The sequence below is a fragment of the Leptonychotes weddellii genome, chromosome 1 (genome assembly GCF_054177405.1).
Source record: "Leptonychotes weddellii isolate Sample4059 chromosome 1, ASM5417740v2, whole genome shotgun sequence".
NCBI lineage: Eukaryota > Metazoa > Chordata > Mammalia > Carnivora > Phocidae > Leptonychotes > Leptonychotes weddellii.
The window spans coordinates 31,587,735-31,603,869 of NC_138369.1; the positions used below are offsets into that span (position 1 = coordinate 31,587,735).

General features: G+C 39.0%; 1 protein-coding gene across 13 annotated transcripts in view; it reads left to right on the forward strand.

The window, feature by feature from the left end:
• The window catches only part of MITF (melanocyte inducing transcription factor), a 217,329-nt gene that overhangs the window by 181,323 nt on the left and 19,871 nt on the right, over window positions 1-16,135 (forward strand). For 10 of the 13 annotated variants that reach the window (XM_081820626.1, XM_081820631.1, XM_081820562.1 and 7 more), the window contains 4 exons: window positions 1,848-2,075; window positions 3,143-3,226; window positions 5,420-5,515; window positions 13,717-13,834. In XM_081820626.1, coding sequence (XP_081676752.1) covers window positions 1,848-2,075; window positions 3,143-3,226; window positions 5,420-5,515; window positions 13,717-13,834 — 526 coding nt within the window. The remainder of the gene's footprint in view (window positions 1-1,847; window positions 2,076-3,142; window positions 3,227-5,419; window positions 5,516-13,716; window positions 13,835-16,135) is intronic. The other 3 variants (XM_081820591.1, XM_081820599.1, XM_081820586.1) reach the window with 2 other exon arrangements.

Sequence of the window (16,135 nt, forward strand, 5' to 3'; positions counted from 1 at the left end):
GAGACATTTGTTTCTTATTCTCCATGTAAATATACATCCGGTCCTGTGTGTGTATGTGTGTGTGTGTCTGTGTGTGTGTGTTTCTTGTTCTGTTTAGGATAGTTTCCCTTCTTCCTGATGCAAGGTCAGTAGGAAAGTTACATATCCATGCAGCTAAGAAAAGATGCTCACTGAGACCAAGATACAGGGTGAGGCCATTGAACTTGAAAGTGCAGCACAGAGACCCCTCCATAGATGCTCTTCCTGCAGTTGGCAGTTACAGAGTTATGTGGCCATTAGAAAAGTCTTAAGTGTCATAGTAGCTTTTAGGCGCTGTCTTCTCCAAAGGGGGCATCTAGCTCTTAACCTATTGCTGAAAGAGAAATACCATTGTCTATTAATACTACTGGAACTAAAGATGAATAGTGAATTGGCCTTGATCTGACAGTGAGTTTGACTTTGATAGCTCATCACTTAAAAAGGTTCTTTTATATTTATGAAAAAAAGCATGACGTCAAGTCGTGGGGGGTGGGGGCGGAATTGATAGCAATATTGAAGACCAAACTCGTAGGGCTTCCAAAAAAAAAAAAAAAAAAAGCCCCTTGTGCGAATGGTATTTTTTTTTTTTTACATGCATATCTAATTAGCTTAGGTTATTATAAGCTGGGCCGCTGTGATAAAGTTTCCGGTGGTGTCTCGGGATACCTTGTTCATAGTGCCTTCTCTGTGCCAGTCAGCCTTCGAGTCAGAATTACAGAAAGGAGAGGGAGTGAATAGTCTACCGTTTCTCGTTGGATTGGGGCCACCTAAAACGTTGTTATGCTGGAAATGCTAGAATATAATCACTATCAGGTGAGCTTTATTCTTATTCATATTTAGTGTCTGAAATGTAATGCAATAAATTGAGTAATGCACCTTTTCATGTTATTGTACTCTTTCCAGTAAGTGCAGGTCTACTAGTTTAATGCTGTTTACTGTTTGATAAACTCAATATGGTTTTGAACAAAGTAAATATCAGTAGGGTATTTTTTTTTCCCCTAGTGCCTGGCTGTGCTGTCTCCATCAGCTCCTGTTCAGAGCTCATAAGATTAAATTGTGTTTATCAAGGAAAAAAGTAACTTTAAATTGAGTGTCATTGATTTAAAAAAAAAAAAGCATTTTTAATTCTGTATTAGTGTTTATAAGAAAGGAGGAAAAAGATCCTGGTGGCTTCGTAGTCATGCCTTGAAAAACACATACATGTAAGTGTGAGGCGTTTTGAAAGAAACTGCTTCCTGTAAATTGCTTTTTATGTTGAGTTCAAGATCTTAATTAAAATGTTGAATAATCATGTCCAAATGAAAGTGGGAGGAATTAATCTACAACTAGTTGATTTAATCATCAGAGTGTTTCTGTTTATTTTCTACAACCATTTTACACCTGGCTCTTAAGGAGGTTTGTTGTTGTTTTTAAACAGAAAGCTATTCTGTTTGCCAAGGAAAGTAAAATAAATTGTTATGCTCCTTTTTCTAGATTGTCCTCTGATCTCAGTAAACCCTTACAGTTGTGTTGGGGAAAGTTTTGCCCTCCAGATGGTTGCAAATTTTAAATCATTGGACATGAGCAAAAAGGGCACAAGGTTTCAAAGAGATGTGCAGCTAATTAGCGGGGAAATAAAACAGGGCAAAGTATTACCCCAAATCCTGAGTGTTAGACTTTCAACTTCAGTAATATCAAAATCCATTAGCACAGTGCCTGGTACATAACAGGGGCTTAATAATTTATTCTGCTGGTGCACTGGCCAGTCTCATGTTTGTGCGTGAGAAAAGAGCCGAGTGAAACTCACGAATAACGGCGCTGTCTTCTCTTCCCTCCGTGGCTATGTTCAGGTGCAGACCCACCTCGAAAACCCCACCAAGTACCACATACAGCAAGCCCAAAGGCAGCAGGTAAAGCAGTACCTTTCTACCACTTTAGCAAATAAACATGCCAACCAAGTCCTGAGCTTGCCATGTCCAAACCAGCCTGGCGATCATGTCATGCCACCAGTGCCGGGGAGCAGCGCACCCAACAGCCCCATGGCTATGCTCACACTTAACTCCAACTGTGAAAAAGAGGTAATTCATGTCTCCTCCCCTCTACTGTCTTCTTACACTGAATGAATGTCTGTTGGATATTATTCCCACACTTGACTGTGGACTCTAGTCTGTCTGCGGGGCCCCACACGCCGCCAGCCTTGGTCCCAGATTCTGCGGCGTGGCCGCCGCGCTCCGGCCTCCTCACGCCGTCACCGGGGTCTGTTGGGTCATGGCTCAGGACGGGACACCTGGCCGCTCCAGAGTGGGACGGGGAGGTGAGGACACTTCCTCTCCCACCCTGTTTCCGCTCCGTTAGCCGGGCGCTCTCTTCTCTTCAGTGCCTTTCCATTTACAAAGCAGTAAAAATGCAGAGAGAGGAGAAGGCAAAGGTGGAGAAGGAAAAAAGCAAAAATAGAAAAGGTGTGGGACAGGCGGTTTAGAAGTTCCGCTTGTTGTGAATGTCTGGAATATTATTTTTATTTCTCCCTGAGTTGAAGAAGAAAAAAAAAAAAGCACGGAATGTGCGTGGATGGATTTGAATAATGTAGCACTTGAGAATTTAACAGAAAAGCAAAGGTTTTAATTGCTAGATAAATTCCGTTTCATAATAAGATTGCCGCTGCCGTGAAATCTGCTTTTGTAAAGGCTGGATTGGAGACGAGATTCAAACACACCTCAAGCTAATTGTTGCATCAAAATTTGAAGCATAAAAATACCTGAGGGGAGGGTTGTGATTTAATGCCTGTTATTTCCAAATTATGAGATGATAAGCCTCATTTTAATGGAGTTTTTACTGTACTCTGAAATGTTCATGTGATTTCAGAGGTGACTCTTCTGAAGTTGCTGAATTTTAATTTCTAGAGGGACTAAGTCTTTTCCCCTGTGCCCAAACCAACTGTCTTATTTTTCTCTGTCCGTATTTGTCATCTATCAAGCTGATTTGATGGAAGTTCTTTCTGCACTATTTTATTTCTTGGTCAGATTCCACTTTGTTTGAAAGCTTATTAGTCCATCTTGTTGCTGCACCATCAGCCTCGTGTGAACATGTCATTGAAAAGTCATTTGCAAATCCAAGTCATGGGCTGATTTTGCTTGTGTTTTTGCAGGGATTTTATAAGTTTGAAGAGCAAAACAGGGCGGAAAGCGAATGTCCAACTATGAACACACATTCACGAGCATCGTGCATGCAGGTACTGAATGACTCGGCAGCCCAAGGATGTAACACTTTGTAATGAGAATCTATATTTGTGGCTCATCACACCTTCCTGATAACTTAAGGGTTTTTTTCCCCTCATTGGTTTTTTTTTTTTTTTTTTTTTTTTTAAATAGAGAAAGCTATGAACAGGGCCATTTTCTTCATAGTGTCTCATGATTAAATAACTCAGGGAAATTAAACTTAAAATGCACTTTCCCTAAGTTGCTTCAAGTCATTAAAAAGTGCTTGAAATACATAAATTTTGATACATAAAACATAATATGCTGTACTTCATTTAGATACCATCATCAGTGTGTTACACAAATTTGTAGGGTAGCAACTTCAGTAGACTATTAGTAAAACCACAATATGCATGTGACTGTGTGTGTGTGAGAGAGAGAGAGAGAGAAAGAGAGAGATCTGTATATTTTATAAAATGGACTCATGAAACACGCATTTGAAACTTTATTAATTTAATAATACTTCACGGATTTTTCCCAAGTGATTAGAGATTCTTCTATGACATCCTATTTAATATATAAATAATGCTACATTTATCAACATATTTACATATTTTAAAGTGTGTGTATAGATACATAAGAGAAAGAAAAATAAGCATTGAAAAATTCTTTTTTTTTTTTTTTTTTTGCTTTTCTATATTTCCCCTTATTAACTTGCATTAGTGGTTCTTTTTTATAAGAAAAAAATTATTTTAAAAAACTATCACACCAAGCCCACTAATTTTATTTCCCTAAAAAAATTTACAATGAAAGGTCGATCCTAAGTTCTCTGGCCCATTTGCCTGTTCAACTCAATTAGAAAATCATCTCTTGAAAGCAAACAAACAAAACTGGTGTATCTAGAAATGAAACTTAATAAACTACTGGCAGTTATTCAAAACTGACCTGCAATTATTCTTCTTAGGGGGTCACTTAATAACCCTCATTTTTTGGGGATGTTTACTATAGCCATGGCGCTATGAGCACTTTATATGGTTTATCCTGAAATCTCACAAGAATCCAATAAGGCAATGAGTATTATTAACCCCATTTTCCAGATTGGCCTATTGAGGCTCTTAAAGATGGAAGGCTTTGCCCCTAATACAGAACGTGGGAGAATGAGGATTCCAGGCCCTGTGGCACTGGATCCTGTCCCCTTTAATTGGAAATGATAAAAAGACGTAAAGGAGCATTCCTCTGAGCTTTGAGATTTCATTGTGTACTTGTGAAGCACTCTTTAGGTCCAAGCATGGATGCGTGCGCGAGCTTGCACACACACACACACACACACACATACCAACCAGCTCAGATACATCAGGTGTTTACAAAGAAATGTTTTCACAACCTTGTCTTTGCAACTGCTGCAATGCACATGTAATCACTGTTGTTTATTATCATAACTGATGTTTTGGTACTTCAGGAATAAAATTGATCTAGTGGGAATGTCAGCTCCATGACTGTAATGATAACTTCGTCCTGGTGTAGTCCTCCGGGAGTACCGAGCACACTGGCAACTGTACAAGGAGAAACTTATTTTACAAGTCACTGCAGGATCAGTGCAGGGTTAGCCGGCCGCCTGAGAGCCACAGTGCCCCCTACATCCCTAGGAGAGTAAAGGTCTGAACTACCATCTGGGTTGTCCTACTGCAAGGAAGGTCTACGAAGGCTGTGGGGTATAGTCTTGAGAAGGAAAAAAAAAAAAAAAAGAAATGGCAGCCATCATTTCAAGATGAGGTTTTCTGGTTCATCTTTCCTGTTTGGGAGAGGCAGTTGAGCATAGCACTTGAGAGCATGGGTTCAAGTTGTGGCTCTAACCCTCTTCCGTGTATGACTTTGGGCAAGTTGCTTCTCATTTACCTCACCTGGCAGATTGATATACTAATAGTACCTACACTGATAGAGTTATTCTGAGGGGGGAAATAATTTAACCCATCAAAAGCCCTGAACCTGGTACTTGGCACCTACTAATCCCTCACTAAGTGCTGGTTGCAAATGTCATCCTTATCACCTGTTAGTGTCGGTGACCTTCAGTAATGTTCCTATTTGGGAGGAAGAGGGCAGTAATTTCTTAGCATCTAACTGAAGAGCTTTAGTGGTTAGGGTAAGAAAAGACCACGGATCTCTCTTTGGGTGGTTTTACACAGTTTTTGCTTATGTTTGTCTCTCTTACATTGCCCTTTTTCCTACAGATGGATGATGTGATCGATGACATCATTAGCCTAGAATCAAGTTATAATGAAGAAATCCTGGGATTGATGGATCCTGCTTTGCAAATGGCAAATACGGTATTCATGACTTTTTTTTTTAAAGAAAATCTTGAGATATTTCCAGTGTTCTCTCCCTTTTCCTGAACTTTTAGTTTATTTCTGCAAGTGATTGATTGAGAAATTTATTAATAATAAAACAGAGAATTATCTCAGGATCACAAATAAGTGACTTTGACATCAGAAATTAAGAATTTCTCATGAGTTTATTGGTAACCCCATGATAAAGCTCTACATTCCCTGGAGTCCAAGTCCACTTTCAATAGGACGTTAGGCCTTCCAATTCCCCCTGACATCTAATGCCCAACTTAGTACACTGCTGCCAAAGTGAATACTATAGATTGTACTATTTACAGTAGCATTCTAGTTGGCTTGAAAAACGAATGCAGTTTTTAAAGGCAGTACCTTACTATTAATAGGTAATAGAGTGACTGACATTCAATTTGCCTTTCTTCAATAGCAAAATTTATTCTGATTTTGGTTAATAAATCAGTGGTTTATTAAACTTATTTCTCTCTATAATTTGGAGCCTTGCCCCTACTGGGTTTTTTTTTTTTTTTTTCCACTCCTTACAATGGTGTCTTACATTTCCATTTTACCAAAGTCTTATTATAGATCTTATTTAGTCCTTGTAATAATTCTCTGAATCTAGAGATTCTGCAATAATTCTTGCAATAATTCTTTGAGTCAAGTTGGGGTGGTATCATTGCCCTCATTTTTTAGGATTAAGAAAGGTTAGCTGGTCTTACACAGGATTACATAGCTTTGATGTGTCAGAGTCAGGACTTCTCGGTAGGCTTTGAATACCTTGTCCAATCTTTTTTTTTGTTTTCTATGAGAGCAATGCCATGAGGGTGTCATATTCTTTAATAACCTGTATTTAAAAGACTAACTCCCACAGGGGAGCAGGGGTGAAGGGGAGTTGTTCTTTCATGGGTATAGAGTTTGATATTTGCAAGATGAAAAAATTCTGGAGATTTGTTTCACAACAGTGTGCATAAACTTTACTGAACTGTACACTTCAAAATGATTAAGATGCTAAATTTTATGTCCTATGTATTTTTACCACAATAGAAAATTGTTTTAAAGAATAAATTCATATAATAAATTCCTTCGACCAGGGAATATGGTAGCCCTTACTTATTTACACCAAAATTCTTAGTGAACTAAAGTTTTATAGGTAGCATTTTCTTTTTTCCATCTTGGTCCAGTTCTTTCAGTTCATTAACCTGAAGTCCTGAGGGGTGAGGACTCCCCTAACAGCCCCAAAGTCTTTTCTGGGCTCTTTAGTTTCTGTCAACTCCCTACCCATTTAAACTCACTCCCTGATTTTGAAAGAACTAGATGTTCCGCCATCTTGACAGATGTCTCCATGTCAGACTCTCCCCACCCTCTTTGAGCCCTTGGTTGGCTTTTGTAGAACCCTTCTGCTTCCAAATTTGTGCCTCCTGTGAGTCGGGCTACACTTGTCAGTGGTCAGAATCCTAGGACCAGTGTGAGCAAGACACTTGGGAGAGCTTGCACTGTGAAATTTATAAATATACCCCAAAACATGGGTATATTTACTATGTTTTCAATGCCCAACAGCAATTATTAGCAATGGCCCAGTCATCCCAAAGGAACTTTGCTTGATGAGGGTGGTCATTTTGCCAGTGGTTAATATGATTTTTTACAAATAATTTAAAAAATTTTCTCCAATGGTGAGGACTTTGGAGGTCATCTGAGCCAGTCAAGTACTCAGTGCATTAGTCTCCTCTTGCATATCTTCTGTATTCCTACCCCCCATCCCATACACAGAAAAACTAGACATCCATCTTCTGGAAAGCCTCCAATGAAGGATATGCACTAACTCACAAGACAGGCTGGAAAGCACAGAGGTTAGGAGTTGGAGATGTGTGATCATATCTAGGTGCATATCCAAAGTCTGCCATTTTCCATGTGACCCTGCATGATACTTAGCTTCTTGAAGTCCTACATTTCTCCATCTCTAAAATTAGACTGATAATTGTACCTACCTCCCATGGTCATCTCATGAAATATGTATAGCATTAGCATTGGAAACATAAGCTGTACTCAACAATATCTAAATTAAGTATAATTTCTTTTAACAGCAAATAAGTGTGATGGTATTTCATTCAGGTGATATTCCTTGAGCATCTGTAATGTGTCCAACTCTACTTCAAAATAACATGACACTTAATAATCCAGATATTATTCACAGTGTGTCTCTCTGTGAATTCCAGACATGGGTCTAGTTTGCCATCATGGAGAACTTGTCCTCATGACTACCCTTCTGAAGACAGTTCTCAAGACCCCCAATTGCTTCTCTCCTTTAGATTGAACACCCATGTCTCCTCCTCAGTCATTCTACATTAGAATGGAAATCTTATTCCTTCATTATCTGATTGCTTCCAAGCTAACTTTAAGATTGAATTAGTGTTTATTAAATACCTAATATGTCACCAGCCCTGGGTGAGGTGCTGTGGATGAAGATGAGTAGGATATGCTTCCTGTTCTCATGGGGCTTACCAGTCTGGGAAGGGGAGACCCTGTCAGACCTTGAATGGAGGAGGATAATTCCGGGGCAGAGGGGCCATCTTAGGGGAGTTCCTGGATAGGAAAGATCCCCTGGGCAGAGTTGAATTAATTGCCAGCCGGGGAGGAGTAACCCGTAGCCACTCTCAGATGTCACTGACTGTCCAGGCATTCATTACTTTTCTATATTTCTACCCTGAAAAAATCTAAGTGTAGCCCCATCAGAACCAGCCCATGACAAAACTGTTTCAGCATTTTGCTATTAGAGGAGACACAGTATAAAATAAAAGTTAGGATCACAGACTGTAAGCCAGATAGCTGAATTCAGTGCCTACTCTTGAGTGAGCTATTTGACCTCTCTGCCTCACTTTCTTTGTCTGGTAAATGGGAATAAAAATAGCATCTAAAACAATAGAATCCATATGAAAATTGTAAGAGTTATTCTCCAAAAAGCACTTAGAAGAATCTTGGTTCTGATATGCTCTTACTAGATGTTAGTTACTAGTTCTTATTCTTGGTAAATTTGGGTTTGGATTGTCAAAATAAATAAGAAAGCTACCAACAACTTACTAACATTTTAATTTTTCCCCCCTCAATAGAGTTTAAACTTAATGTTCTTCATGTTAGGCATTTTTCCCTTTTATTTGATTCTTTGATATGCTTTATTTCAAGTTAACTTCTTAAAAAAAAAATGAAGTGGAGGGAGCACTTAGAGAGGAAACTATCCTAAGGGAATTGGAGTCTAGAAATAACTATTCTGAGAGCACAAGGGCCCTCTTGTACCATTACAAACAAAGAATAAAAGTCCCAATTTACTTGTGCTAACAGTGCTCAATTGATATTCAGAGAAGGGGAACATCCAGAAAGAAAAAAATAATAACATTTTACAATGATCATTTACTTGGAAAAATATTCATTTTGGTGGAGGAGAACATTGAAGAACTCAATTCAGACCAAGTTTGGGGCACAGACCCACATGTGTCTACTTTCTCTTTCTTTGTCCCTGTTAGACTGTGGCTTCCATCCATTGTACAGCTTGTATGCTGGAAGTGAAATCTTGTCCATCAGGTTTATGCTGCATAAAAACCCAGCAAAGATACAACATAGCCATGATAGCAGAAGATGCTTCTTCCTCTTCCTTAGCTCCAAAGATATTATTTTGACCCATATAATGTTTATGGGGCAGTTTTTCTAACCCAGAAGGGGAACCACGAAATCCTTTCTTAAATATACATGGCTGATTTTTCATTAGAAAGCCATGTTTCACCAACCTTCCTTTTAGTAGCTTCAGCAAATGACAGCCATTAATACAAAAAACATAAGGCACCATTTCAGGGCAGTCTCTCACCTTCAGCATGATTAATATTTGAGGTGGCTTAATTCTTTTTTTTTTTTTTTTTAAGATTTTATTTATTTTTCTTTTTTTTTTGTAAGATTTTATTTATTTTTCTTTCTTTTTTTTTTAGATTTTATTTATTTTTCTTTCTTTTTTTTTAAGATTTTATTTATTTTTCTTTTTTTTTAAGATTTTATTTATTTTTCTTTCTTTTTTTTTAAGATTTTATTTATTTTTCTTTCTTTTTTTTAAGATTTTATTTCTTTTTCTTTTTTTTTTAAGATTTTATTTATTTTTCTTTTTTTTAAGATTTTATTTTTCTTTCTTTTTTTTAAGATTTTATATTTTTTTCTTTTTTTTAAGATTTTATTTTTCTTTTTTTTTTAAGATTTTATTTATTTTTTTCTTTTTTTTTAGATTTTATTTATTTTTCTTTCTTTTTTTTTTTTTAGATTTTATTTATTTTTCTTTTTTTTAGATTTTATTTATTTTTCAACACAGAGAGCGAGAGAGGGAACAGAAGCAGGGGGAGTGGGAGAGGGAGAAGCAGGCTTCCCGCGGAGCAGGGAGCCCGATGTGGGGCTCGATCCCAGGACCCTGGGATCATGACCTGAGCTGAAGGCAGATGCTTAACGACTGAGCCACCCAGGCGCCCGAGGTGGATAATTCTTTGTTGTGATGCTGTCTTGCCCATTGTAAGATGTTTAGCCGCACCCCTGGCCTCTACCCACTAGATGTCAGTGGGTAGTTACTAGTTAGTTACTAGTAGTGTTACACTACTAGTTGTGACGCCCCAAAGTGGCTCTAGACATTGACAAATGCCCTCCACCGACAACGGAGAAGCCCTGATTTGAACACTGAGCAGTTACTCCAGTCCTGTAGTTCCCTGATCCCTGTGTTTGGATTTGCTTTGCAACCTGGTAAAATTGGTGCAATGGTGGACAGGATACTTAGTAATTAACAGGGCACATGGTGTAGTCCATCAAAGTGGAGATTAGCTTGACTGTTGAAAACAGACTAGGAATACCGTACTTTGTAGAAAATTATATTACTGAACATGGCAGTAGTGATCACTTAAATACAGTGTTTCACCCAGTCGACCTCTGATTCATACAGAACCCTGCGAGAGGGGTGATAGGATTGCCACTTTTCAAAGGGGGCATCCTGCCTCAGAGAGGTTAGTATCACACAGCAGGCGTTAACCCAGTTCTCTGCCTCCTAAGCCAGCCTGCACTATTGATTTGTAAATTTGAGTATCCATACTTGGCTCATGAGCAGCTAGGTTTTTATTTGCTTAGAATCCGTTGGAGATTAGTTGAAAATTGCAGTTTCGAATTGGTTCATCAGCAGTTGACACTGCCCCCCAAATACTACTCTTAACATAGTTCATGAACATCTTACCACAAAGCTCTGTTCAGGCATAGCTAGATCTTTCGTAAAATCAATTAAGACAACATATACCAAGTGCCTTTCTAATTCTGTGCCTAGCCCAGAGTAGGAGCCCACAGAAAAATGTTCCCCAGCAAAATATTCTGGCAGGTTGTATGCTGCCGACTCCTAATCGGCAAGTATTGGAAAAGCAGCCGAAGCGGGAAATCTTTTAGAGAAGTCGGGGGAGGGCTATAAGCCACTTTTTGGACTGGAAGTAATGATGTCTGACCTCACTGGAGTGTCTGATAAGGCATCTTGTTATAGAGATTTTAATTCATCTCCCTTCTTGGCAGGCACGGCTGTCAATCCATGCCAGTCACAGCAATCTTGTCTGCCCAACCAGTTCGTGTCTGGGTGTCCCCAGTCTTGTACTCTTCCTCCCTCCCCCTATCCTGAATGTCTCTCCATCCGTCTTTCCACCTCTCTCCCCTTCTGTGTACATGTGTCTCTCTCTTTTGTTTCCACCCCTCCCCTTGTGTCTTTGTCGCTCTGTCTCATTCCCAATTTTTGTTTCTTTTGCCTCTGTCTCTGTCTCTCTCCCTCCCTCCCTCTGTATGATTCTGCATTTATTAAGTATATGTGCACATAGTTTCCTTCAGAATGTGTTTAGAAAACATGGTCTTGTCCCAGAGAAGCTTATAATTAGAAACCTATCCGTTCAATGTAAATCCATTGAGGACTTAGAGGGTTTTTTTTTTTTTTTTTTAAAGCTTACTGTATGTATCTCTTGCCTATTAGATTTTCCCTAACAAATCATCATAATAACACAATTGCATTGTTTTGCTTACAGTTTGCATTTGAAAGATGATAGATATGATTCGTATTTCTAGAGGTATGGAAATATTTTTTTAGCTTGTTGCATTGAATTTTGAAGCCACATTCTTGGTTTATTAATATTCAGTAGTTCCTCCAAAATCTGAAATTCCAGAAGGATAGGAGGATAAATCTTTGGAATCCAGAGGGGTTACGAGATGTCTTAGCAGCTTTCTGAGTTTTGATGCTCTGACTTTTTTTTTTTTTTTTTTTTAAAGATTTTATTTATTTATTTGAGAGAGAGAATGAGATAGAGAGCATGAGAGGGGGGAGGGTCAGAGAGAGAAGCAGACTCCCTGCTGATCAGGGAGCCTGACGTGGGACTCGATCCCGGGACTCCAGGATCATGACCTGAGCCGAAGGCAGTCGCTTAACCAACTGAGCCACCCAGGCGCCCTGATGCTCTGACTCTTTACAGTGCTGTACTGAGACATTTGCACACCTTTCACTTTGCTGCCTTAAGTTGTACAAGAGTGGAACTGAGCGCTCACAGAGCAAGATTGACTCCAGGAAGGTGACCTACTTCAAATAAAACCACTTCTTAGCAAAATGATAGCTAAGAATCAAAGTCACTGGTTATCAGGTTTTTAGCTAGAGGGGCTTGAATTGTGCTTCAAGGGCATTTTAAATGATCACAGTGCATTGTTTATATGCATTTGTGAGGTGGGATAGGTGTATTACATTTTATATACATAATATAAATCCTGCCTTCAAAAGGAAGCAAAGGACGGAGTGGACAAGAGAGAGACCTGTTCTGCTGATCTGTCTGTCCTCCCTGCTCTCAGCCCCAGTCATATTAGAGCAAGTGTCCTGTTTACCTGTCAGAAAGTATAGGCCTCTCCCACCTCTTTAGCTTGGGGTTTGGTTCATAGACTACTTCCCTAGAAGCCACAATGGGAAGAGATGGTCGAAGGCTACCAGTGAAGAGAAACACATTCGTATCTTTATTTTGTGGGATATTTTTATCTGTGTGTTAGTGGCCATTGGAGAAAATGAAAGGTGAGATGTGCAGTGTAATCTCTCCTCGATACTTCTTGGTCACTAATACTTCTTGGTCACTTGAATGCCGTCCCAAGTTACTTTTCTCAGATGTAGAGTAAAACTTAGAGTGTATGATCAAGGATGGGGTGGGCTAAATGCTCTAAGTCTTCCTTGGCAATAATAGTTACAGGAGTTGTTTGAATTAAGCTGGGAAGAGGGAGCTTCTGCACTGACAGTAGTGAGGTCCCGTAACTGCGCCCCCGTAGTTAATATTCAGAACTTTATTTCAGAGGGTGGGAAGAAGAAATGTCTGGGACCTCTGATGTCCACAAACATGAGTGCATCAAACTCCTTCAGTGAATGAGGTGCGGGGAAATGTGTATACGACAAAAGGAAATCGGCACCGGGGGCAGAAAGAAGTTCACTACTTCAAAATATTCAGTGCAGAACTGGAGAAAAAACACTCTTAAGCTAGCTCGAGAGGGCTAAATATTTCTTTACTTTTTTTTTTTTTTTTGAGTGTAAATTTTTGTTCTTTTCTTAAAGTCAGTGGGCTCCCCCTTGTGGCTCCATTAAAGATTTCAGTTTCAAGGAAAAGAGCTTTTCTTTAGCAATAAGGAAACCATTTCTTTTCCAGTAGAAAACACTTTTAATTGCTTTTCCTTATCAAATAAAGAGAGAAGAAAAGGGAGAGGGAAAGAGAGGGAAGGAAAAAAGTGACTTTGATGGAAAACCTGATTTGGTGAAAAAGTCAGGCCACATAGAACCCCATTTTACAGTAAAAGCCAGCATTTCCTAAACATCTATGTGCTACTGGATGTGCTAGACAATGAGTTTGCCACCTTGGCCACTGTCTGCATGCTCAAAATATAACTATAAGCTGGTCGTAGAACCATCTTATGGGGGTGAGATAATGTTCTTCTTTCAAAGGAACGAGCTAACGTCACCGTTTAAGTGAGTGGAAAGGTAAACGTGTCATGCCTTCCTATTTTCAAAAAAATGATTTTTTTTTTTTTTTTTACATCAAACCATTTCTTTTAAGTAAAGTCTGGAATAGATCTGGGTTCTAGCTGAATAACCTAGGAATTGTTTAGCAGTTCATTTCTGTTACTGTTTCTCTCTCTAGTTACCTGTCTCTGGAAATCTGATTGACCTTTATGGCAACCAAGGCCTGCCGCCCCCAGGCCTCACCATCAGCAACTCCTGTCCGGCCAACCTTCCCAACATAAAAAGGGAGCTCACAGGTAAATTACTGGCAAGTGTGCCTCTTCCTGGGGATTTTCTGTTAATTTTCTGGCAAGCAAAGTTATCAAAATTGTGACCTCTGGACTCTTCCGTTTGTATACGTAATTTTTTTAGGTCTGTGCAGAGGTGAAACCATTGAGGAATATTTTAGGATGAGGATTTATACTTGGAAATCCTGGTTTCCAATATTTCTTGAGGTCCTGGGAGGGGTCCCATCATTACGCCATGCAACCATCGCTGGGTCTTTGGCTGCTGTACCCTTTGGGGTGGGCGCAGCGGGCAACACTTTAATAATAAAATGTCTCCACCCAGTCTGGTGTTTGTGTTACTTGCCAAGCCCCTAGGGGCATTCTACTTTGAGAACCCTGGTCTGAATTTCTCTTTGACACACGTTCAAGCCTGCATTTGTCAGGAGAGGGTAAGAATGAATTTCTTACATCTTTAGATGACTCCTCTTATTTTTGCTACATCATGTGCAAAAGATTTATTATACAGAGTAAAAAAATAGATTATAAAATGGAGCAATGGGTATTATTTGTTCCTGAGGCAAGTGTGAAATTATCTATTTTGCCATTTTGTTTGAGGCTTTAGGGAAGGCATTTGGCCATTAAAACATAACGAAACTACATTAGAACTGGCATTCTACCATGCTGAGTTTTATGGCCCTCACCTCATCCCCCTTTTTAATGTCTGGTCCTTGCATCTTGCAGGATTAGGTGAACGGTCTGAGAATATGAACTATATATTTGGTGCAAAAAATTCCTGTTTGTTCAAGGGTGTCTTTTTAAAAAAATACTTCAGAAGATTGTGGCAGGAGAAAAGCAGTTAAAAAAAAAATTGGGGTTAAAAGGTAATAAATTAATTACTATGTAAAACCCATTGAAAGTCAACAAAAAAGTAGGTATGCTCCCAGGAAGGAAAAGTCTCATGAAGTCTTAGAAAATAATGCTATAGGAGATCTATACTAAAAATGATAAAATATGGTTAGCGTGGCATGAACAGAATTCTTACAAATTAGATGCAAAGTAGACTTTTTTTTTAGATTTAAAAAATAATTTATTTATTTTAGAGAGAGGGAGCATGAGTGGAGAGAGGGGCAGGGGTGAAGGGAAGAGGGAAAGGGAGAGAATCTCAAGCAGAGTCCGAGCTGAGCAAGGAGCCTGACACAGGGCTCAATCTCACAACCCTGAGATCATGACCTGAGTTGGAACCAAGAGTCAGAGTTGGAAGCTTAACTGACTGAGCCCCCCCAGTGCCCCCAAAATAGACTTTTGAATTATGTGTAGGATTGTTTCTTCAAAAACAAAACAACAGAGGCAGGGGGTGGGAATGAGAGGAATGGGTAAGAGGGTATAAATTTATTTTTTAAAAAAAGAAGCTGATATAATGAACTATACATTTCTAAAATCACTTTGTATCTTAGAAAATGACCAATCCAGACAGGAAAAGGGTAAAATGCCAGGGAAAGGAGAAGGTGGACAGGAATTGTGATTCTGAACACTGCTAGCTTGAGAGGCAGCATGATGTAGCCAAAAGAGAATAGACTTAGGAGTCAGATCTGACCTAAGGGAAAAAAAAATTATCTTTCCCAGCTGTGTTAGGATCTAGTCAGGAAGCAGAGACTGCAAGGTGATTTGAACAGGGTAGGTTTAAGATAAAGAATTGTTAACCATGGATAGGCACTTATCTACTAAGAGAGGATGAATACAATAGAATACCCTAAGGCTGTGGAGGGGGTGGCTATCTAAGCTTGGGAAAGAACTGCCCCCCCTGCCCAAGGCCAAGAGTCTTCGCCCCTGGGGAGATTGTAGGTGAAGCTACAAAATGGCAGAGAAGTTCACAGGATTGCCTTTATCAAAGCTGGTCCACAGTTGGTGGGTTGAGGTTGATAGGCAGAAAACCATGGTTGTGGGGCTGGCAAACTGAAAAACGAAATAACTAACTAAATAAATAAATAAGAGAAAACAAAACAAAACAAAGATACTGTAGGGGAGGGTGGATAAGTAAGACATGCCTATAATGCTCGTGTGAGAAAAAAATAGAAAATGATTGGGATTGATCTTCCCAATTGAAATAATTCAGCTTCTGAATTATTTATATGTATATATGTATATCTAAGACACATATAATAAATATATATACATATATAAGCTTCAGTGGCTATGAGTTATGCTAAAAAGAGTTCTAATTTTGGGTAAAATTCTGAATGATGGTAGTGTAATGTTGCAGATACCACTTGTGACAAGAAAGTAACAGAGGCCCCAGAATGGCAGGATTAATCAAACAACTGTCTTTTTCTT